This window comes from Phacochoerus africanus, chromosome 5 (assembly GCF_016906955.1).
Source record: "Phacochoerus africanus isolate WHEZ1 chromosome 5, ROS_Pafr_v1, whole genome shotgun sequence".
In the NCBI taxonomy this organism is placed as follows: domain Eukaryota; kingdom Metazoa; phylum Chordata; class Mammalia; order Artiodactyla; family Suidae; genus Phacochoerus; species Phacochoerus africanus.
In genome coordinates, this window is record NC_062548.1 from 111659474 (window position 1) to 111682969 (window position 23496).

The 23496-nt window shown below is 35.5% G+C and overlaps 1 protein-coding gene across 12 annotated transcripts in view; it reads right to left on the reverse strand.

Annotated features, from left to right (window-relative positions):
- The window catches only part of BIRC6 (baculoviral IAP repeat containing 6), a 250519-nt gene that overhangs the window by 147150 nt on the left and 79873 nt on the right, over positions 1-23496 (reverse strand). For 6 of the 12 annotated variants that reach the window (XR_007135165.1, XM_047782326.1, XM_047782323.1 and 3 more), the window contains exons 12-23: positions 22732-22957; positions 19166-19326; positions 17780-17911; positions 17170-17301; positions 14376-14554; positions 12563-12696; positions 12042-12203; positions 11820-11951; positions 11073-11170; positions 9218-9365; positions 7853-7986; positions 4496-4642 (exon numbers count right to left, since the gene is read on the reverse strand). Coding sequence is in view for 11 of the 12 variants with exons in the window: in XM_047782326.1 (XP_047638282.1) it covers positions 4496-4642; positions 7853-7986; positions 9218-9365; positions 11073-11170; positions 11820-11951; positions 12042-12203; positions 12563-12696; positions 14376-14554; positions 17170-17301; positions 17780-17911; positions 19166-19326; positions 22732-22957 (1785 nt within the window). In the remaining variant the exon portion in view is untranslated. The remainder of the gene's footprint in view (positions 1-4495; positions 4643-7852; positions 7987-9217; positions 9366-11072; positions 11171-11819; positions 11952-12041; positions 12204-12562; positions 12697-14375; positions 14555-17169; positions 17302-17779; positions 17912-19165; positions 19327-22731; positions 22958-23496) is intronic. The other 6 variants (XM_047782320.1, XM_047782319.1, XM_047782324.1 and 3 more) reach the window with 4 other exon arrangements.

Here is a 23496-nt window from a genome sequence, read left to right on the forward strand (position 1 = left end):
AATTAAGATAGTAGTGATGTGTGCACAACACTATGAAAACTTTCTATATAAATTTCCTAAATGTTGATAGATTTGTACTATCAGGTTTTAAGAATTAGTAAGAGTTACAATAATTAAGACAATGAGGTATTGGCATAAGGCTAGACAAAATGACCAATGTAACAGAAATGACTCACACAAATCGCAGACACATGATCTTGACAGAGGTAACATTACAGTAAAGTGAAGGATGAATGGTTTTTCCCCACAAACGATTATGCATCAGAAGAAAGAAAGAGTAAAATAAGATCAATTAGAAGAAAATATCCATAGTAAAAGATGAGATTTTAAAAGTTGAGATTATATCAGTTACAGTGATGAAGTATAACACACATGAAACTGGAGATGCAAAAAAAGAGAGCGAATAGGGCAGAAGCACTGTTTTAACAGCTAAAGGCTGAGATCTTTCTAAAACTGATGGAAGATACCAAGTAAAGATTCAAGAAACCCCATAAATCCCAACCAGGACAAATACAACTGCAATTGCATGTAGGAACATCACAGAAAAACACTAAAAATAGAGAAAGAAGCGGGGGAAGGGGCGAAAAGAGTGAGGAGAGGAGGGGAAGAAGATGAATCGCAAAAGCAACCTGAAAACTGACAGTAACCTTAAAAAAGGAATAAGAGAACTGATGTCTAACAAAAACAGTATAAGGTAATAGGAAAGATCATCTTTAAATAACTAGAAGAAATAATAAGTGACTTAGAATTCTTCAAGAATGAAGATGACACCTCTTGAACCAAATAAGACAAATGTAGAAAGTTATTAAAAGATAAATTTAATTAGGTATTGAAAATTATATGGTATTATGAATGACTATGCTAATTTAGATAATTAAAATAAAAATATATCATGATAAACCATAGTTAATTTAGATAATTATAGTAAAAATGGAATCAGTTATTAAAGATATCCATTGTTTAAGGTACTTATGTATAGATAATGGCTCTGTGGTTTATCTAATTATCCAAAAATATTTGAAATTTTTCCACAAAAAACAAAGTTATCATCAGTAGACAAGACCAAAAAAAGTGATTTTACAAAGTAGTTTTCAGACATAATGTCATACCACGTAAAAGTTCAAAATCAAAGAAAGAAATAAGAAGGAGTGAAAATGGAATTATAAAATACAACCAAATGAATAATGATATAAAAACTAACAATAACCATGGAAATTAAAATATATACAAAATTAAGGATAAAACTACAATGCCATATAAATTAGGTGACAAGAGTTCCGTTGTGGCTCAGTGGTTAACGAACCCGACTAGCACCCATGAGGACGCAGGTTTTACCCCTGGCCTTTCTCAGTGGGTTAAGGATGCGGCATTGCCATGAGCTGTGGTGTAGGTCGCAGATGCGGCTCAGAACCTGTGTTGCTGTGGCTGTGGCGTAAGCCTGTGATTGTAGCTCCAATTAGACCCCTCGTGTGGGAGCTTCCACATGCCCCAGGGCGACCCCAAAAAGATTAAAAAAAATGGTGATAAATAATGTTCAATATTTGCACTGTATCATAAAAGAGGCAATTAGATTTCTGGATGTCAAGAATATGTGTAAACTATGCTCTCTTGAATAACTGCTAAAAGTAATAAAAAGTAGAAAAATAGCTCAATAAAAATATAATCACCCAGAAAAGGGAGAAAAAGAACTATCTAACTAGCAAGATAAAAAATTTAATAGAATATATGAAAAATGTGATAGATTTGAATATAAACATAATAGTAATTACATTAATTATAAACTAAATGCTCCAACTGAAAGAGAAAGTATCAGACTCTTTGGGGGGGGGGGGAGCAACTACATTCTGCCTATAAAAGACATATCTAAAATATAAGCAGTTACTAAAAAGTTGAAAGTAAAAAGAAGGAAAAATACATACCATACAAATAGTAACCAAAAGAAAGACTGAGAGATAATACCTAATAAGATTCAATTCACAAAAAAATATAATCATTCTAAATTTGTATGATAGCTTCAAAAGGTATAAAAATTGATGAAATTAAAATTGAAAAACCCACATGTACAAGGATAAGAATTCAACATGCTAATCTTATTAAGTAAAAAAACAAATAGACTTAATAATCAATAAAGACAGAGACTTTAAAGAGCACAAGTACACTTCACCAAGTGTGGAGTAAACATTATTTTCAAGCATTATTGCTGATTCTCTACAATTTCCAACAAATTCTCCAAGACTGATACAGTATTTCTTTAGACCCCACAGCAATTTAAATAGAAATGAATAATAGTATAACTTGATATATTTGGAAATTAAGGAGTGTATTTAACATTACTTACCAAAGCTGAATATATGAAAACCCTATGAAGCAGCAAATCGGCTTCTACATTCTCACCCAAGAGAATAGTATCCACTAGTACTAACAGCCCCACAATATAACAACCCAAAAGTTTATCAACAGTACACAAATCAATAGTGGATACACAAATTTTGTTTTATTTAGGGAGTAGAATCTTAAACAGCAATGAAAATGAACCAACTATCTTTATATGCAAAGATAAAAGTGAATTTATCAGTTTTCAACACTGAACAGAAGGCTGATCAAAACATACATAAATGCAACTGTATACCATACAGACCCTACTCAACCAGTGTTTAGGAATGCGTAATTAAGTAATTATACTAACAAATAAAACCAAGTTTAGGACAATGTTCACCTTTTGCAGAGAGGGAAGGAGAAATAAATGGAAGAGGGCATTCAGAAACAATTTTAGAGTACCAGAAATGTTACTTCTTTACTTGTGAGCAGTTTGTGGTGCAATAAATTGCTTCACTGTACAATTGTTTTCTGCACCTTTCTGTATAGGCATTATATTTCACAATTAGTATGTTTCAAAACAAAAGGAGAGAGGAAGTTGAGAGACTATAGTCATCTTCTAGCACCACATGATCACTAGTCAGGACTCTGACCTAACATTTCATAGAAATCCCTCTGTTGGTGGTGGTTATAATACGGGTTAAATACAGAGGGGACCACTTATAAAAGCATAGACTACCTTTAGAAAGACAAGAAACAGATCCTATTGCTTGCTCTTCAGGACAGGAAATAGGTAGGAAGTGTAAGGAAATACTTCTCTTTTTCAAATCAGAGCTATTAGGTTTTAAATTTTCTACCTTCTGAATATCACTTATTCAAACACATGAATTTTCTTAAAATAAAAAATCAATTTCATGACAGTTACAAAAAAAGAATCTGATTTATAACTACAGAGAAGTTTTCTGGAATTTTAATTTCTTGTTACAGCATGTTTCCATACCACTATAAAATGTGTAAGTTAAAAAAAGACCAAAAAAAGTCTGTTTCCACAACATTACTGTAATAGTCCAAGAAAACAAACACAAATAAATCTTGACCCTTCTTGCACCTCCATATAAAAGAAATACTAAGTTTCAATTTTAAAATTAAAACTCCCAGCTACATAGGCCATGATTTTCAACTAGTGGTTACTTCCACAATTGGAAGACATAAAATGATTCTGAATAAAAAAGCACTCAAAGAACTGTTAAGCTCCTTTCAAAACACTTTGCCACTCTGGACGCAAGTGCAATATTATATTTTTCATGACTTCTAAAGCAAACTATTTTTACTTTCAGTTAAAGAGTTGAAGAAACAAAAAGACACCCATTTACAAAAAACCACCAACAGCAGAATTCATTCAAGACAACATTTAAAAACCACTGTGTAATATAAATATAAAACCATGTATCAATAATTTTCATTAAAAAACTTCAATTTGTGCCCACAGAGAAGTAACTGTAAATAAACACTGATCCTACAATAAACACTGAAGAAAAAACAATGAAAGTAAGATATACAAAAGAAACAACCATTGTCATTGATTATTCATCAACTCCAAATATTTAACAAACAAATACTGGTTCATATATCCAAAGCTGCTTTAAACCAGCTAAAAAAATTAATAATTAGTAAAAAATTAAAATAAAAAATTAGTAATTCTCTTTACTCATCTCAAAGACATTACCAAATATGCTTTTAACTTTATTTTTTTTATTTTTTTTTGTCTTTTTGCTTTTAACTTTAAACACAATAAACAACATGATGCCAAAACTACAAATAAGACTTGCTACCAATTGATCATTGTTACAGCTGTGTAATAAAAATATTAAAGTTTATTGCACTCTTCCCTCTGTTTTCATTATGTTTGGTATTATCCAAATTAAAAATGCATATACATAAAAACAAAAAGATTTAACACAATGTTCTAGAAGGTAGGGAAAAAAAATCATCAATAGACTTGGAAAGGAATACAAAACAACTTAGTATTTTTCCCCAAAATGACCCTCTGACCAGTAAGTTTCTACTTAACAAAGGAATTTACATACATCATAAACTGTTATGTAAACACTTATACATCGCTTTATTACAACATAAAGTATGTAACCAAAGAATGTATATAATAAAAAAAGGTATATACCAGTAAACGTACTTGCATCATCCCTTTCTATTCTGGTTCCATCACTAGTTGACACACAAGTAAAGTGCAGGGGTTCAACTTCTAGAAGTCCAGTAAGAGATGTGAAACTACCTTCAGCAGCTGTGCAACTACTGACCTTTCCATTTCCTAACAAAAAAGAGACAAGTTTTATAAAATGTGAGTTAAACAAGAGAATTATAGCCACTAATTTGATTTTACTAAGAGAAGATACATAAATCCACAAATCTTACCAGGGTTTTGACAATGGACATGGTATTAACAAAACACACAAAAGGAGATACAAGTCTCCTTGCTACAAAATAAGGATCTGGCACTGTCAGTGCAGTGGCCTGGGTTGCTGCTGTGATGCGGGTTCAGTCCCTGGCCCAGGAACTTCCACATGCCATGCATGTGGCAAAAAAATAAATAAAAAAGAAACTATAACAAGTGATTTAGATTTTAAATGAAGGAAAATACATCACCTACTTAGATTAGCTATCACCTAATCTGTTTAAGTATGCATAAAATCAGATTGTGTTCTATGATGTCAACTGTATAAATGATAATAAAGAATTTTTAAAAAGACAATATATTAACAATATTAACACTAAATATTTATATACCTTTATATTTTGTATATATTATCAATATTCTAGAATGAGATATACTACTTTACAATCATAAAAATAATTTGTTAGCATATATAGCACTAAGAAAAAAAAATCACATAGTTACGGCTATATGAACTAAAAAACCACAGCAAGACTGGACTAAAGAACACAAATGAATTAAGAGTGTAGGTGGTACTAGGGAGGGAGAGGAAAGGGTTATTTTCAGTACTTTTAACACATTTCATTATGTAATATCAGAAAATGACACTCACTAATATCATAATAGCCCATCGAAAAAGTCATTATGTACTGAGAAGTTTTCAAGCTCACGTCAGAGGATACAAAGTTTTCCAAAATTCTAATTTTGTTTCAAAGCTCTACTCCTAACACTGGCAACAAATACTATCAATTGGATGAATACTGACAGTCTTTTTCTATTTATTTTTGAGAAAATACCTGCCAAATAGCCAAATCTCAATAAATATATTTTATCAGTCATTATTGCAAATAAAAATGAAAAGCAACTAGTTCAGCTTGTAACTAACAACTTCACAAGTGCATTTCCTCCAAACAACCGTGGTTCTTCAATATGCAGCAGAAGTGTTTCACGCATTCTTCTCATTTCATCACAGAATATTTAAAAGATGTTGACTCATAGGTTCAAAACTTAAGAAAATTAATAATACTTTTTACTGTTTCATCAAAGATAGTTCTAAGTGAAACTGGCACATTTTTTACTATAAGTACAGCATGAAGAACATCATGCTTCTGCACAATCAGTACAATTGTCAATGCAGTGAAAAAGGCAAAAAACATTGTTTTATCATGAAAACAGTTGACCTGTGGACTCCCAGCAAGAATCTCAGGAACACTGACAGGGCCTATAGACCACACTTTGAGAATCAATGAGCCATAGAAAGAAAACTAACATTGGTAAGAGAAGAAGAGCCAGATCATATAGATATTCTCTGCTATATTAATCTTCAGGCTGCAGGATAATGGGAAGACATCAAAAGTATCTTAAGGAGAGAAAAAGAGTGATCAGATCAGGTTTGCATTAAAAAAAAATGACTGCATTCATTGCAAAGTGAAGACTGGACAGAAGTATGCCAAGAACAGAGGCAGAATGACCAGTGTGAAAATTATTACTATACTTCAGGTTCAAGATGACTGTCACATAGATTATAATCTTGTATGGGGTGGAGGTAAAGAGAATAGGAAGATTTGAAATACATGTTGGTAGAAAAATAGATCGGATCTTATGACAGCCTCAATGTGGAGGATGAAAAAGAATAACATTCAGATTTCTGTTTTGTGCCACAGATGCCATTAACTGAAAAAGAAAACACTGCAGAAGGCCTGATGGTGAGGAATAAAATGAAGAGACATTCATATGGAGATCTATGTCATTATTTCTAAGTCCCTTCTTCTGACACTTCTATAATGAGTATGGCTGCTCTTGCATATTTAACTCCCTAGCCTGGCCTAAGCTTTACACTCCTCTCCTTATACTCCTGCTATAATGAATTTCATTCTAACCTAAGGTGTATAGAAGGCAACTACAGGTCTAGTACTAACCCTCCTCTTATGTTCTAAACAAAATCTGATATGTGACTTAGAGACAGACTGGCATGAAGTAGTCAGAGCCTAAGTCATCAAACAGAGAAGATAACACATACACCTAAGGCAGAGTAAGTTGTTAAAAAGCAAGTAAACAGATCAGAAGTATAGCATGATCCCTCTCACTAAAAATGTTCATAAACATGAAGCAAATAAGCCTAAATAGTTACAAATAAGCTTAAATAGTTACATTGTTATCTGGGAACAATGATAATCTAAGAGGGTAGAGAGGCTAGAGAGGCTAGTTAGAGTTGAGGCACATTTTATTTGTATTTCTATATTTGATTTCTCTTTTTGCTTTCTTCATAATTCATAATTTACTTTAACCTACACTGAACCTAAGTCCCAAAATTTACTTATCTTTAGTGTGGTAATTATCATAATAAGTTTGCAAATAAATTTTCTAACATTTTGGTTTACTAGCAACATTTGCAGTAAGTTCATTAAGACGGAAGAAAACAAAAAATAAGACGATCATTGTTCTAACAAAACTAGATATATACCAAATTCTAGCACTTGAAAAGATTATACAAATAGTAACATTCAATCCTAAAAACATATTCTTCAGAAATGTATACATGTAACATTGTACACCAAGTTTACCTCAAAAGAGTGTGACAGAACATACAGAAAATTATTTTTTCTTTCTGCATCTCTGCTTATTAAAATATGTACATTTTTTTTGTAACATGAACTATTCTTTGATTTTATGAACAGCAAAGGCAAACCAAACCAAACTGAAAAGGCTGTAAGAAATAACCAAATTTTAGTCTCTTATTAGCATTAAAGTCATGCCAACATGTAACAGAACACAAAAAAATTCCCAAAACCTAAATTTGCAATCCTTTTAAAAATAATTTAAATATTTTTGAGAGGAGAATTAAGAAATAAAGGCAAATTCAATGAGATCCTGCTATACACCACAGGAAACTACATCTAGTGACTTGTGATGGAATGTGATAGAGGATAATGTGAGAAAAAGAATGCCTATATCAAAGCAGAAATTGACAGAACATTGTAAACTAACTACAATAAAAAAATAAGATTTATATACCAAAAAAAATCCTTAGTCGCTTAAACTCAAGATAAAAAATTCAGAAATTCCTTTAATAAAAGATATTACTACCTGAAAGGACATCTGATAAATCAATTTCATCTGACTGGACACCAATGCTGCTATTGTACACATTTTTGCAAGAAGAGCCATTCATCTCCAAATCAAAGAGTACTGGATCAAATGGTGAACTATATAATCCATATCTGAAAAATAAAATAACATTCTAACAATTTTCCTGTCAGCCATCTAAGTAATAAATTATCTATTCGCTTAGTTTTAAAAGGAGTTCTTACAAAGGGCAGAAGGAGACACCAATCAGATTTAACTCCTTAAATTCACTGAATCTTAACTGTATTCCCAGTAAACTCATACTCTAAAAAATATAGTCCAGAGACTCAATAAATGTAATTTTAATTAAGCTCATAGGTAATGAAACAAGACTAAACCTTCATCTGCAGACTGCATCAAGAAAGAGATATCAGGGAGTTCCCACTGTGGCACAGCAGGTTAAGTCTGTCTCTGTGGCAGTTTGAACCCCAGCTTGGCACAGTGGGTTAAGGATCTGGAGTTGCTGGCTTTGGTCAGCTGTTGGCGTAGGTCACAGATGCAACTCAGATTTGATCCCTAGCCCAGGAATTTCCATATGCCACAGGTGCAGAAAAAAAAAAAAAAGAAAGATATCAGGCACCCCTCCCTTGTCTCAAATGTTATACTGATTTAGCAGAAAGTACAAAGGCTTTGAATAAGATTTTATCAAAATCAAGATTTCTGATATAAAAAGATTACAAAGGGCATTGATTTAAATAAGAGAATGCTTAAAATAATGAAGACTGGGCAAGAACTCAAATCTAACCCTTAGCTACTTCTTATTTCATTATGTTTAAGTTTTAGAAAATCAAACTGCATGGAGTTCCCGTCACGGCTCAATGGGTAACGAACCCAATTAATGTCCATGAGGATGCAGGTTCAATCCCTGGCCTTGCTCAGTGGGTTAAGAATCCTGCATTGCTGTGGCTGTGGTGTAGGCTGGCAGCTACAGTTCCAATTCGACCCATAGCCTGAGAACCTCCATATGCCGTTGGTGCAGCCCTAAAAAGACAAAAAAAAAAAAGAAAAGAAAATCAAACCAAAGATGAAGAATACCAGTCAAAAGCAATGAGTGATTTACATAATTTCACCTACGAAGTTTTAACAACAAAGAAACAAATTAAGTACTTCTCCCATTAGCAAGAAACACCACTTGAAGTACTTTAATATAACTAGCCCTCTAAATAACTATTTCCAGGACTTTCAAAATTGTTAAAGGGAATTATTTTCAGAGAAAATAGGGAGAAAAGAAAACCTTAGGCAAACATACATACATATACAGTTCTGTACAATGGTGGTGTCATATCCAGAAAGGCCCATGACTAGTTGTTTCATAGATGACAATACCTTGTCTGAAGCAAAGCCTCCATTGGTGTTAGCCTGTCCTGTAACTGTCTGGACACAGCAGTAAGCAGAGATGCACACGCAGTGCTGCACCCAGCCAAATCTTCATCTTTAACGTAATTCAGTAAGACAAAATACCAATAGACAGAACCTGAAAACAACAACATAGCAATATTTCTTTTCCTCATTTTTCTCTAACAAAAGAATTTCAGATTTTATAATTATCAGTATGTCCCCCTTTCCTAAAAAGATTTCTGGAAAGAAAATCTGTAAGGGCAACTTACAAAGAAGGAGTAAGTCCTTGGAGGACCCTAAGAGGACACTGACAATGAACTTCGATCGTATTTTTTGAGAAGTGTATCAGGTCAACCTAGTCATTTCAGTTTTCAGTAACTTGAGATGACCCTGAGGGACATTTTAGAATAGCTGGAGACGTCAAGTACTTTAAGCCATCTTTCCTAAAATACCGTTTTTCTGTACTAAAATTTTCAAAAAACAATGGATGGTAGGGAGCTACAAATAGCATACTTTAGCAAGTGAATAAAGTATAGCTATTCCATACTGACAGTTAGAGACCAAAAGAGCTTAAAAGGTGATCAGGGTGATGTATTTTTTTTTTTTTTAATTTTTTTTTTTTTGTCTTTTTGCTATTTCTTTGGGCCGCTCCCGCGGCATATGGAGGTTCCCAGGCTAGGGGTCAAATCGGAGCTGTAGCCACCGGCCTACGCCAGAGCCACAGCAACGCGGGATCCGAGCCGCGTCTGCAACCTACACCACAGCTCACGGCAACGCCGGATCGTTAACCCACTGAGCAGGGGCAGGGACCGAACCCGCAACCTCATACCTCATGGTTCCTAGTCGGATTCGTTAACCACTGCGCCACGACGGGAACTCCCAGGGTGATGTATTTAAAGACTCTTTTACAAAATTTAAGATATCTAACTACTAAGTACTAAGTACATCCATGATTTAAGCAGCCTACCTCTATCACAATTCTCAAGAAAACTGTTTTAAACACCAGAGACTATTAAAGTGAGCAACCAAGTCCAAAACAAACATTCTACTCTATATAACAAAGTTAACAGTTTTAGTCAATATATGTTTAAAGTAAATATAAACAAACTCTTTAATCTAAATTAAGATACTGATAAAATAACCATTTCTCACCTAACTTTGAGCAAGCTTTTTTTTCTGATGTACCACAAAGATCAACTCTTTGTGGAATATGTTTATCTCACTGAGATAACTTGTTAAATGGGTTGGTTATATATGAAACAAAAGACTATGAGAAACGTCTACAAAAAAATTAACACTAGGCAAAGGCTAAATCAAATTAGTAGTCCTTTATAGTAAATTTCTACTTGAATACTACCTTCACTCTTGAATGGCATTTTTAGAGTCTTCAGATGCTGTTCAAAACAAACGTACCAAAAAAAAAAACCCCATTGGCCCTTTTAGGGAATTTCAGTTTGCCTCAGTCCCTACTTATCATACACAATATGCACATCAACATTTTTATTCTTTATGTCATCTCTATGGCACTTTGCCATTTTAGTTTGTGGCATCTGATCTACAATCAGTAAACAACCTAACAGCTCAATTATTTTAATGAAGTAGAGAAAATGTAAGAATTGAGATGGCTTGGTTATTTACTTAAATCTCCCATTAACTTTTTCCTAAAAATATGACCCAACAGAGTATCTGCCTACCCAATCATAATTTAAAACCCCTTAAAAAACAGATAAGCTACAGGGGAAAAAAAAAAAAATGAAGATGAGTCTAGGGGAAAAAGTTATTAAATAACCTCAAGTATGCTGAGAAATATTTCCTTAGAGTTATTTGTGACAATTTCACATACCACCAGTTGCTGCTGCAGGTAAAAATGACATATTATCAAGCAAGGCCTTCAAAAGAACAGATCCAAATCCTGGTTGACATGGGTCACATTTGCCATTACTGGAAAAAAAAATTTTTTTTTTGAAATTTAAAGACATTATTCAAAGGTCTAAATCCAACTCTAAATGTAATCAGGCCAAGTGAAAGAAAATCGGCCTTAAACCCCTATAGACAAGCAGAAAGATAGAAAGATCAATTATACTAAGGGTTTTAACAACTGTTTCCTTATGCATTAAACCAATCTTTTTACCAAAAGAGCTAACAAGCAGGTAGTTAATACTGACTATTAGCTTTTAAACAATTCCTAGATAGCTTCAGGGTTTAGAGAAAATGATCTGCACAATGTTAGAAACAACCTGGTAAAACTGTTACGTAACAGGGAAAAGGACTCAGGTGAAGAATCCGACAACCAGGGACAACAGAAGTGACAGTGGGGTAAAGACTTGTCTTACCACACTTTCCAAACTCTTACTAATAAGCAGAGAAGCCTAGCAGAACTCTTGTATTAACAGATCTATTTAACAGGACAGTTTGCCCCCCCAAACCCCCAAATTTTTTCTTAGGATCTCAATAATCCTCATCAATTTCTGAAAATCCTCCTAAGTTTTACATATTTTCCACAAAGACCAAACTACACTATAGAAAAGGTATCATCTGCCAAACTGCAGGTATACCTACAAATTACATTTTCAACTTAAAAAAAACCAACCTGATGCACAAGGCTAGAAACCGGGCACACTTATGGGCTATGCTTCGTCCTGCCTCAAAGAAGCAAACACGTACAATGTCTGAAAGACATTTTCGTGTTTTTGAAAGCAGACTCTCATTTCCTTCCTTTGAGCTGGAAAACAATAGCAGATGTTTAGGCTCATCTTGACCTTCTAATCATAACATCCAAAGGGCAATCCATGGGAAATAAAATCTTATTAACCTTCCAGGTCCATTTGAATGTACTCCAGCTAACCAACAGAGAGTATCTAACACAAGGCTCTGGGCATGTTCGGTGATTTGGCCATCATCTACTTTTCTACAAAGAGTGTTAAGAAGCTTCTCATGAAATTCTGAAAACTGTAACATGGCACATCGCTGCACTCTACAAAAAAAAGAAAGTAAATAAATAAATAAATAAATATATTAACAACCAAAACAGAACACACTAAAGCTATTTCAACCTGGTTGGACATAAAATGTTCCATTTGAAATTATGAATATCACAATTTTAAAAAAAGAACTTCTGAAAATTACCAAGCAGTATACAGACATCAGGGACGAACCAATGAAGTGGAAGGACAATATATACCACCACTGAGATCATAAAGATCTTAAAAGGAATGAAAAGCAAACAAAATTTTCAAGCAGGGATTTTTACATTTTGTATATATTGGTATATTTTCTGGAATTCTTCCTTTGTACTCCTATTACTTTAAGAATAGTAGAAGGAAATGAGATTACCTTTCTTTAGACACTGAAGTTTTCTTAAATCTTCGAATAGTGACTGAGACCTCTTGAAGTAAGTCACAGCCCCGGAGGTTTTCGGATTTACGGGTGCCACTTGCGTTTTCATTCTTAACATTAGATGATTTTTCCTAAACATACAAAAACAAATAATTGAATGAACAAACACAAAAAATTACTATTAAAGTTTACAAATTAAAAAAAAAATAACTGAATTATGACTATCAAAAATAAGTCAAAATTAAAATTAGTTTTTAATCCTCATATTTAGTAAATTATTAATTTACTCCACAATCATAACAGGGGGAAAAAAAGGAGTTCCTATCATGGCTCAGCAGTAACAAACCAGACTAGCATCCATGAGGACACAGGTCTGATTCCCGGCTACAGTCAGTGGGTTAAGGACCCAGCTTTGCGGTGAGCTGTGGTGTAGGCTGGCAGCCTCAGCTCTCATTCGACCCCTAGCCTGAGAACTTCCATATGCCACAGGTGTGGCCTTTAAAAAAAAAAAAAGGAAAAAAGAAAGACATCATCACTGTTTAAAGGTAATAACCCAGGGAATGAAGATCATAAAATCTTGAGTGAGTCCCAGCTACAGCTCTACCAGATACACCAGCTCCTCAATCTTTAAAGGTCACTCACTTTCAGAATGAAAACTGGAGGTAATAGCACCTGCTCACCCTACCACAGTTATTTTAAGGATTAAATCAGATAAAGTATATAGAAGTCCTTGAAAACTGGAAGGCCTATACAAATACAAGATGACTGGTGTTACTGATAGTGCTATTGTTGCTTATGAATGATGATGATAGAGAAACACAATCTCCAGAGTTCAGGAAAATCCAAGATCAGACAAGAAGGAAGAAATTGCACTATATACAGCAAGTTGTAGAAAATGAACCATGAAAATTTAGATATATATCTAAAAGCACTTTTCGGGGTTCCTGTCATGGCCCAGCAGAAATGAATCCAACTAGGTTCAATCCCTGGCTTCATTCAGTGGGTTAAGGATCCAGCATTGCTGTGAGCTGTGGTGTAGGTCACAGACGTGGCTCAGATCTGGTGTTGCTGCGGCTTTGGCATAGGCTGGCAGCAACAGCTACGATCAGACCTCTAGCCTGAGAACCTCCATATGCCATGGGTGCAGCCCTAAAAAGACAAAAGACTTAAAAAAAAAAAAAAAAAAAAGGTGGTGCATTACCAGTAAAGTGCAAAGAAACAAACTTACACCGAAGGAAAGAATTATAGTCCAAAATACTTACAAAGGGACATTCCTGCTAACAATTACTCCTTACTGAATATACTTTATATAAGCTAGATAGTCTGCTTAAAGTTCATTCAAAATATTTTCTCCTTGATTATATTTTTTTAACTTGTTACAGAGAAAAAATACAAACAAACTATGTGTCTATTGAAAAATCAACTATGGCCCATACTCCTTTCAATAGTGTGTAAAATCTCAACCACAATGTTTAAAACAGTATTTTACAGTTCAAAAATGATACTGTTTCAGAGTTCCCACTGTGGTTCAGCAAGCTAGGAACCCAACTTGTATCCATGAGGAGGAGGATTCGCCCTAGGTTGGATGCCTGGCCTCACTCAGTGGGTTAATGATACAGCACTGCTGTGAGCTATGGTGTAGGTCAAAGATCTGGCTCAGATCCCGTGTTGTTATGGCTGTGCTGCACGGTGGCAGCTACAGCTCTAATTCAACCCCTGGCTCGGGAACTTGCATATGCCTCAGGTGCAGCCCTAAAAAGCAAAACAAACAAACCAACCAACAACAACAAAAAATGATACTGTAGCGTACCTTGCCTGCTGCAACTTTTGCCAAGAGTGACGCAAGTGAATAACCCTTATTACTCTGGTGTTTTAAGGATGGAAGTCTTACTACAGGACGTATACCGCCATTACAGATCTCATCTGTTCCTCTTTCATTTACAGCCTTGACATGGATTAAAAATGAACGGTATTTTCCTCCTGCCATACCTAAAGGAGTGGCACAGAATGGGATAAATTATTCAATCAAAAAAAATCATATCTTTTTAATCTTCATAGAACAAGTTAAATAATTAACTCAACAAAAAGAAACACACTTAGCCAGAATTTTCAAACTGTACTGTTTGCGTATGACTGAATAACCATGACATATTGGTAGCAAAAGAACAAAAGCACAGGGGTTATATGATCAGCACATGAGAAGGATGTGGCTAGTTATTATAAACACCTGGCATATTTTACTCCAATCAAAAAAGTTACTTATTTTATTTATTTATTTATTTATTTGCTTTTTAGGGCCACACTTGTGGCATATGGAGTTTCCCAGGCTAGGGGTCAAATCAGAGCTACAGCTGCCAGCCTATGCCACAGCCACTGCAATGGATGATCTGAGCCGAATCTGTGACCTACACCACAGCTCACGGCAACGCCAGATCCTTAACCCACTGATCGAGGCCAGGGATCGAACCCACAACCTCATGGGTCCAAGTGAGATTCGTTTTCCCCCCGCCACGATGGGAACTCCAAAAAAGTTACTTATTTTAATAATACAAATTTTGTGAACTATAGAAAAAAACTGTCATTAAGGTACCACCCAAAGATAATGATATATTATCACATGTCTTTTTTATGCATGCATGCACATAAGCATTATAGTATTAAAGTTGAAAAGGCATAGGGTTTGGAGTCACTACCTGGGTTTGATAACTGGTTCTACCATTTTATTAGGTAGGTGACAAATTAAACTCCCCATGTTCCACTTTCTTTAAACATGAAATGAGGATAGTAATAGTATCCACCTCAAAGGTAACCAAACCACATAACTGCATGGCACAAAGGAAGCACTCAATACATATTGGCTATTATCACTAGTTTATCTTTAACATGGTTTTAACTAAGTTGAGATTATACTATACAATCTATACGTAAAAATTAATGCAAAAAATACTCTAAAATAATATACTCATGAGCAAATCATAAGCTTATTGTTGCCTAAGCAGATATTAAACCATTCTGAGATCACAAACTTAACTTTTGTTATTTTCCACTCATCAGCCTGCCTATTATGCCAGCACTGCACTATTACATTCTTCTGACTGCTGTATTATTCTAGGTTCTAATATCTGGTAAGATCCTCCTTCTCAATATTTTTCTAAATGTCTTTGGCCCATATCATACTTTTATTAATCCATAAAAATTTAGCAATCATTTTCTCCAGTTCCAAGTTTTAGGAATTTGAGGAGAAAAATAGTCACCCCTACTAAATTCTGGGAATATGAACACTTTTACATTATTGTCTTTTGTTTCATTTTCTTTCTTCCTTCCTCTCTTTCTTTCTCTCTCCTTTCCTTCCTCCCTCCCTCCCTCTCTCTCTTCCTTCCTTGTTTCATTTTTTTTTTTTTTACAGCTACAACTGGCATAAGGAAATTCTTGGGCCAGGGACTGAATCTGAGATGCAGCTGCAGCCTATGCCCCAGCCATTGCAACTCCGGATCCGAGCTGCATCTGCAACCTACACTGCAGGCTGCGGTAATGCTGGATCCTTAACCCACTGAACCAGGCCAGGGATCAAACCCACATTCCTCAGAGAGACTATGTCAGGTCCTTAAACTGCTGAGCCACAAAATGAACTCCCATTATTATCTTTTGAAATACGTTATATAATTCTAGCCTCAATTTTGTCAAAGCCAACATTTTAACTTTTATATAATTTTAAGTTTCACATTCTTACACAACCAAACTAACATTCCAGGCAATATAAGAGAAAAAACTATATTAGTTTTGCTCACCGCTATATCCCAGTATGTGGGCTAACACACCACAGGTATCAAATTTCATGAATAAGACATAGTCAAAGGAGTACATTAAAACTTGACTATATACTACATCTCCAATTAAAGGTAAATGTGACAAGGGGGACCAACATTAGGAAGGGAATGTAAACAAATTAAAATAGATGTTAGGGGGTCAGGTATTTTCTTGGTTTGCGGAAGGATCTCCACACCCTACCCACTTCCAAATTTATTTTAACGATCAAAGTGTCTGGTTTGCTGGCTTTTTTTACTCACCCCTGAGATACAAAGGTGAAATAAGTCCTACTACTGCAATATCTACTATCTTATACATATGATGTAAAAATACATTAATTATAATTTGTGCTGGAGACACTCAAATCATTACCACTGATACTTTCAAAACCACTCTATAAAAACCCCCTTAAAATATTATAGCAATATACAATAAACTGAAGACAGAGGACTCGAAAATGACAGAAAAGGCAAACATCCCAGAACGTGACGTCTGATTATTCAGAGGAATTCTGTATGTCATGCTAAGTCATCCTAAATTTATCTTCTTTATACGTTTCTCAAAAAGCACTCAGATCTCCAAATTATAGAAAGACCCATCTGATGTTTTATATAACAAGTCATTTATAAAGGAAATGACCTCAGCTACAAGGAAACTGATAGAATTACTAATGAAAAGTCCCTCCAAAAACAGGATATTACTTTTCTGAAACCAAATTGTTTTGTGTGTTTCTTAAAAAATCTACTCTTACAATTGTGGCATTACTTATCTTATGTTTGTAAAATATGTTACCTCACCTTTAACAAGTCTGGGACTTGTTAATGTCAACATCCCAGCATGCCCTGATAGATCAAGGCCACTAGCAAGCCACACTGGCCCACAGAGAATGTCTTCTTTATGATCTTCTAAAAATGGACATAATCTAAGACCTAAAAAGGAAAATACACATTTCTCTTTTAAATTAGCTTGCAATATAAAATAATATCTAATAAACAAATTTCCATCCCATTTACATATAACAGCACCACACAAAATTCCACACTTAGAATGTGTCCAAATAAGAATTCATTATCATGCTAAGGAACTACAATCAATTATCTCATATATTATGCTGTTTTCCATTCCCAAACTATTTATTTACCTTGATTTTTCAAAAACATTATAAAACCATGACATGATTTCAATCCCAAGATATTAAAAAACAAGAATGCAAGTATTAGTGCAGCTGTGTTCACAAAGATGAGCTGAAAGTTAAAGCATACTGCCAAAGCAGAATTACAGATTATTTTTAATTGTGTTCTTATAACCATGTTTTTGCAAGCCATAAGGAAATCTTTGCCCAACATGATGCATTTGGATCACTACTCCTTTTACTGTCATGGACAACAGCTCTATAATTTAACTCACACTGTGATTCCTCTACATCCATGTGCTGCAATTCTTCATTCAAATCAATCAGGGACGGTTTCCCATTTTGTTCCACTTCAATGTTAAGAGCTGGAGACAAAGGAAAGGTGATCTGCCTATCTACTGCTGTTTCTAGAGGATAAAAATATTAGTAAGCTTAATTTTGCTTAATATCAATGATTTCTGTGCCTGAAATTCTAAAACTTTCTATTAAACTGGGAACTACAGTGATTTTATATCATAGATGCCATAAAATGGTTGTTAGAAGAGGAAAAAAATTAGATTGAATTGTTTCTCTCTTTTAATGGTAGTAAAAATAATCACTTGAAGAAATAATTTGTTGGCAAATAAACTAAGAATTCTTACCCTAGACTGCATAGTACAGCACCTGCACAGTTTTAAGAATACCAATACCCAAGTCCTACTCCACTTAAATCAGAATCTGTCATGATTCAAAAGAACACACACACATACACACATATATACACAAAAACATACATACATATTTGTGAAACAGGAAACTTTTTAGGTTTCAGTGTTTTTAGCTGCTGGTGTGAAGTGGCCATTGTACCCTTAAATTATCTTCAGTTTTTTTTTTTTTTTTAAGGGCCACAAGTGTGGCATATGGAAGTTCCCAGGCTAGGGGGTCGAAATGGAGCTGCAGTTGCTGGCCTACACCACAGCTGCAGCAACGGAGGATTCAAGCTGCATCTGTGACCTACACCACAGCTCACGGCAAGGCTGGATCCTTAACCCACTGAGCGAGGTCAGGGATCGAACCCTCATCCTCATGTATACTTGTTGGGTTTGTTACAACTGAGCCACAACCAGGAACTCCCCCAGTCTTTTAAATTAATGTATTAAGAAGAAAACACTGAGAAGTAACATTCAGTTCCCAATATGCTAAATATGTACAATCTATTTTAATAACTCAACATATCAAATTTTGAACTTGTAAGAAAGATAAATAAAGATAGGTGTATTTCTGGTGTCACATTCTGGGCTTTACTAACAACCTTAAAAGAATATGTGACTTCCATAACAAACTCTTTTTCCCAGTCAAGTTTCCTCTTAAAGAAGAGAGAAGCCTAAGTCTAATAATGCTAAAAGTGAAACTAACAAAGGAACTAAGTGCATTTCCCAAAAGCACAATTAAACAACTCAAGTTTATACAATTCTGAACAATGAGTTACTGAAAAGCTTTTAAATGTTCTCTGGATTAACTTTTCTAAATAAAACCACAAAAAGTAGAGCAGGAAAAGAACACAGGGTTGTGGGGGCAAGAAGGGACATCAAACTTAGATAGCCCAGTTGAAAATTAGGGGTTTTTTTATGAAACCGGCTACAAGGTAACATCTTCAAATGTAAATTTCGACCCATTCTTACCATTGACTTTCCCTAAGCCTGGAGCTTTATTTTTCAGCAGTGTCACTTGTATCTGTGGAATACTCGTGATGTTTGAGTTCAAAACAAATTTGAAATCCACATGTCCAACCATACAAGCTTTAGGTAGAACCAATTCAAAAACATGTTCATCCCAGCTGTTGCTGTCAAGTAAGGGAGGAAATAATAAATAAAGTGAAAATCTTTCTTCAGCCAAATCCATCTTACCACTAATATCACCTCTCACACTCTGCTTTACAGCCTCCAACAAAACAATGCTTCTCAATGGTATCAAGAGAGAAGAGAAACAGTTCAATTGAGGAATATTAAACTTAGGACAATGAATAATCTCACCCTAGGAACCTATGCCTGCATGTACATTCCAAAAGCCCTTGTTCCTCTAAGTTTGGACTACTGTGAATCAGAATTATGTGCAGATTCATAGGTTCCACCTTAAATCTAAGAGTAGGGTCAGAGGAATTTGTATTTGAAAATAAGAACTTCCTATATTTCTTATATATGTCCCTTCTATGATTTTAAACTTTACACACATATATATATGCTGAAAACACTACTCCACTAAATTCTAAACTCATATCCAAATGCCTACCAGATATTTCAAATTTATCATAAAGTAAAACTTCCTGATTGTCAACTACAATATTAGTAAAGAGAAATTCCATTTTTAATTAGCTGAATTCAAAACATTAAAATCATCCTACTACTGTTCACACAAGATGTGCAGTGTCAGTATATATAATTCCTTGTACCTCTGAACTTTATCTGACCACTCTCTTCATTTCCTCCATCAACTGTCACCACGGTCCCAGTTACCATCACCATAACCATAATCAGCTGATTTCTTTTTTTTTTTTTTTGGTCTTTTTAGGGCTGCACCCACAGCATATGGAAGTTCCCAGACTAGGGGCTGAATTGGAGCTGTAGCTACCAGCCTACGCCACAGCCACAACAACACCAGATATAAGCCGCATCTATAGCCTACACCACAGATCACAGCAAGGCTACGGATCCTTGACCCAATGAGCAAGGACAGGGACCAAACCTGCATCCTCATGCACACCAGTCGGGTTCATTACCACTGAGCCATAATGGGAACTCCCATAATTACCTGAATTATCATAACAGTATTCAAATTAGAATCTGTGCTTCTATCACTGCACCCCAACACACACTCATAATACAACCACTCATAAGCTGCAACAACACAGTAATCATAATGTACACTTCTAATATATAAATTACATCACATGACTTCAATATTCAAAAGCATCTAACATCTTCCCATCTCACTTAACATAAAAGTCTCGGACTTCCAAAAAAAAAAAAAATGGAGTTCCCATCGTGGCGCAGCAGAAACAATCCAACTAGGAACCATAAGGTTGCAGGTTTGATCTCTGGCCTCACCCAATGGGTTAAGGATCCGGAGTTGCCGTGAGCTGTGGTGTAGGCCGTAGACACGGCTGGGATCTGGCATTTGCTGTGGCTCTGGTGTAGGCCAGCAGCAACAGCTCCAATTAGATCCCTAGCCTGGGAACCTCCATATGCTACGGGTACAGCCCTAGAAAGGACAAAAGGAAAAAAGAAAGTCTCGCAGTTCCCACTGTGGCACAGTGGAAACAAATCTGATTAGTATCCATGAGAAGGCGGGTTTGATCCCTGGCCTTGCTCAATGGGTTAAGGATCCAGCCTCGCCATGAGCTGTGGTGTAGGTCGCAGACACGGCTCAGATCTGGCATTGCTGTGACTGTGGTGTAGGCTGGCCTTAGCCTGGGAACTTCCATATAACACTCCTGCGGCCCTAAAAATAAAAAATTAATAATAATAAAAAATAAACGTCTCACTGTTCATGATCTGGCTACAATTATTTCTTTTGATTTCACCTCCTACCACTCTCCCTCATGTTCACCATCCTCAGACAACAGCCTTCTTGCTGTTCCTAAAATTCATAAAACATACTCCTCAGGGTCTCTGTGCTTGCTACTATCTTGAAATTAATGTCTTCATCAAGGTCTTTCTCAGGCCCCTTATATTAAAAATATCATACATATTTTCTCTCCTTTCCCAACACGCCAAAACTACCCTATCATCAAACTGTTTTAACTGTTTCAGAGCTTTTATGAGCATATGACATAGTAGACGGCCGCTTACTATCTCCACCAGAATGTAAATTCCATGAGAACTGTATTACTAGCCTTCAAAAGTGCCTGTACAAAATAAGCTTTTCGTTTTTTTAATATTCTTTTTATGGCTGTACCTGCAGCATATGGAAGCTTTCAGGCCAGAGGTCGAATCAGACCTGCACTGCAGGCCTACACCACAGCCACAGCAACACTGGATCCGAGCCACATCTGCAACCTATGCTGCAACTTGAGGCAATGCCAGATCCTTAACCCAATGAGCCAGGCCAGGGATTGAATCTGCATCCTCATGGAGACTACCTCAGGTCCTTAACCCGCTGAGCCACAATGGGAACTCCAAAAATAAGCTTTAAATATTTGGTCACTCAATACACAAATTTATTTAACAAATTAACTGTAATGAAGGACTACTCTCAGCATTTTATCCCACAACTTAAAAAAAGTACAGGAATTTCTAAAATTACGGTGACACAGGTGAACCTACCAACAAAACAGAAATAGACTCATAGATAAGAAGAAGAGAATTGCAGATGTCAAGGGGAAGGGGGCTGGGAGAGAGATGGAGGTGGAAGTTGTGGTTAGCAGATATAGCCTACTACCCACGGAGCAGATAAACAAGGTTCCACCACAGAGCACAAAGAACTATATTCAGTGTCCTATGATAAACCATAATGGAAAAGAATTAAAAGAAAAAGAGAGAGAGAGGAGTTCCCTGGTGGCCTTGCAGTTAAGGATTCCATGTTGTTACTGCTGTGGCTCAGGTTCAACCCCTGGCCTGTGAATTCTGCATGCTGCAGGCACAGCTGAAAAAAGAGAATACACACACACACATATACATAAAATATATATATATATAATTATATATGAGTTATATGTATCTGAATCACCTTGCTGTACAGCAGAAATTAACACAACACTATAAATCAACTTCAATAAAAACTAAAAAAACAAACAAATGGAAATGTTTAATCAAACATTCCTCAAATTCTTTAAATAAAATTAAGGTGACAAGTGAAAGGACAAAAGTATTAATATGCAAAAATTAAGAGAAAAAGGATTTCCTGTCGTGACTCAGCGATTAACGAACCCAACTAGTATCCATGAGGACTCGGGTTTGACCCCTGGCCTTGCTCAGTGGGTTAGGGATCCGGCGTTGCTGTGAGCTGTGGTACAGGTCGCAAAGGTGGCTTGGATCCCGCGTTGCTGTGGCTATGACATAGGCCAGGAGCTGTAGCTCCAATTGGACCCCTAGCCTGGGAACTTCCATATGCTTTGGGTACAGCCCTGAAAAAACAAAAACAACAACAACAACAACAAAATAAGAAAAAAAGCAACATAAAAATAGTAATTCTATGTTGCCTCTAACAAATATATTAAGACAGACTTAAATACTTTGGAAGAATGTTTTACCTGTCAGTCTGTAGTTTCCAAGTTCTAGTATGCTGAGCAGCATCCCCATGATGTTGCTGATGCAAATGCTGAGGATGCCTCCTTTGCTGCTGTTCTTGCTGAACTTCTACCCAGCATGGAGGAACAGTAGCTGAAAACCGTGGAGTCAAAGTCTCAAAGCGCGTTAGCTCCACTAGCGATGTCAAGATGTCAAGGGTAAATGGCTGGTCCACCAATAAATCAACTCCTTAACAGTAGAGAATGTAGAACTTAAAATAGGTTTTTTTTAAAAAAAAGAGTTTTAATCCAGGTTTCTTCTCTAGTTAATCACATCATTTGTCAAATAGCCTCAAACTTAGTAACACAGACTCAGATACTATATACTAAAGTAACTAGCACTGACTACATAACAGGCATAAGAAAAATGTATCTTGAGAATATTATTTTATTTTATTTTATTTTTGTCTTTTTAGGGCCACATCCACCGCATATGGAGGTTCCCAGGCTAGGGGTCTAATTGGAGCTGTAGCTGCCGGACTATGCCACAGCCATAGCAACCCCAGATGCAAGCTATGTGTGCAACTACACCACAGTTCACGGCAATGGCGGATGCTCGTCTTGAATATTTTAAATTATAGAAAGGGTAATCATTATTGGAGAAACCCAAACTCAACCTGACTGAGCCCCAGATTAATAACAGCAACAAAAGCAGTGGTGCTGAAGAAAAGCAAACCAATCTTATATTAGATCAATAATTACTTTTTACACTTTGTTATTTCAAAACAA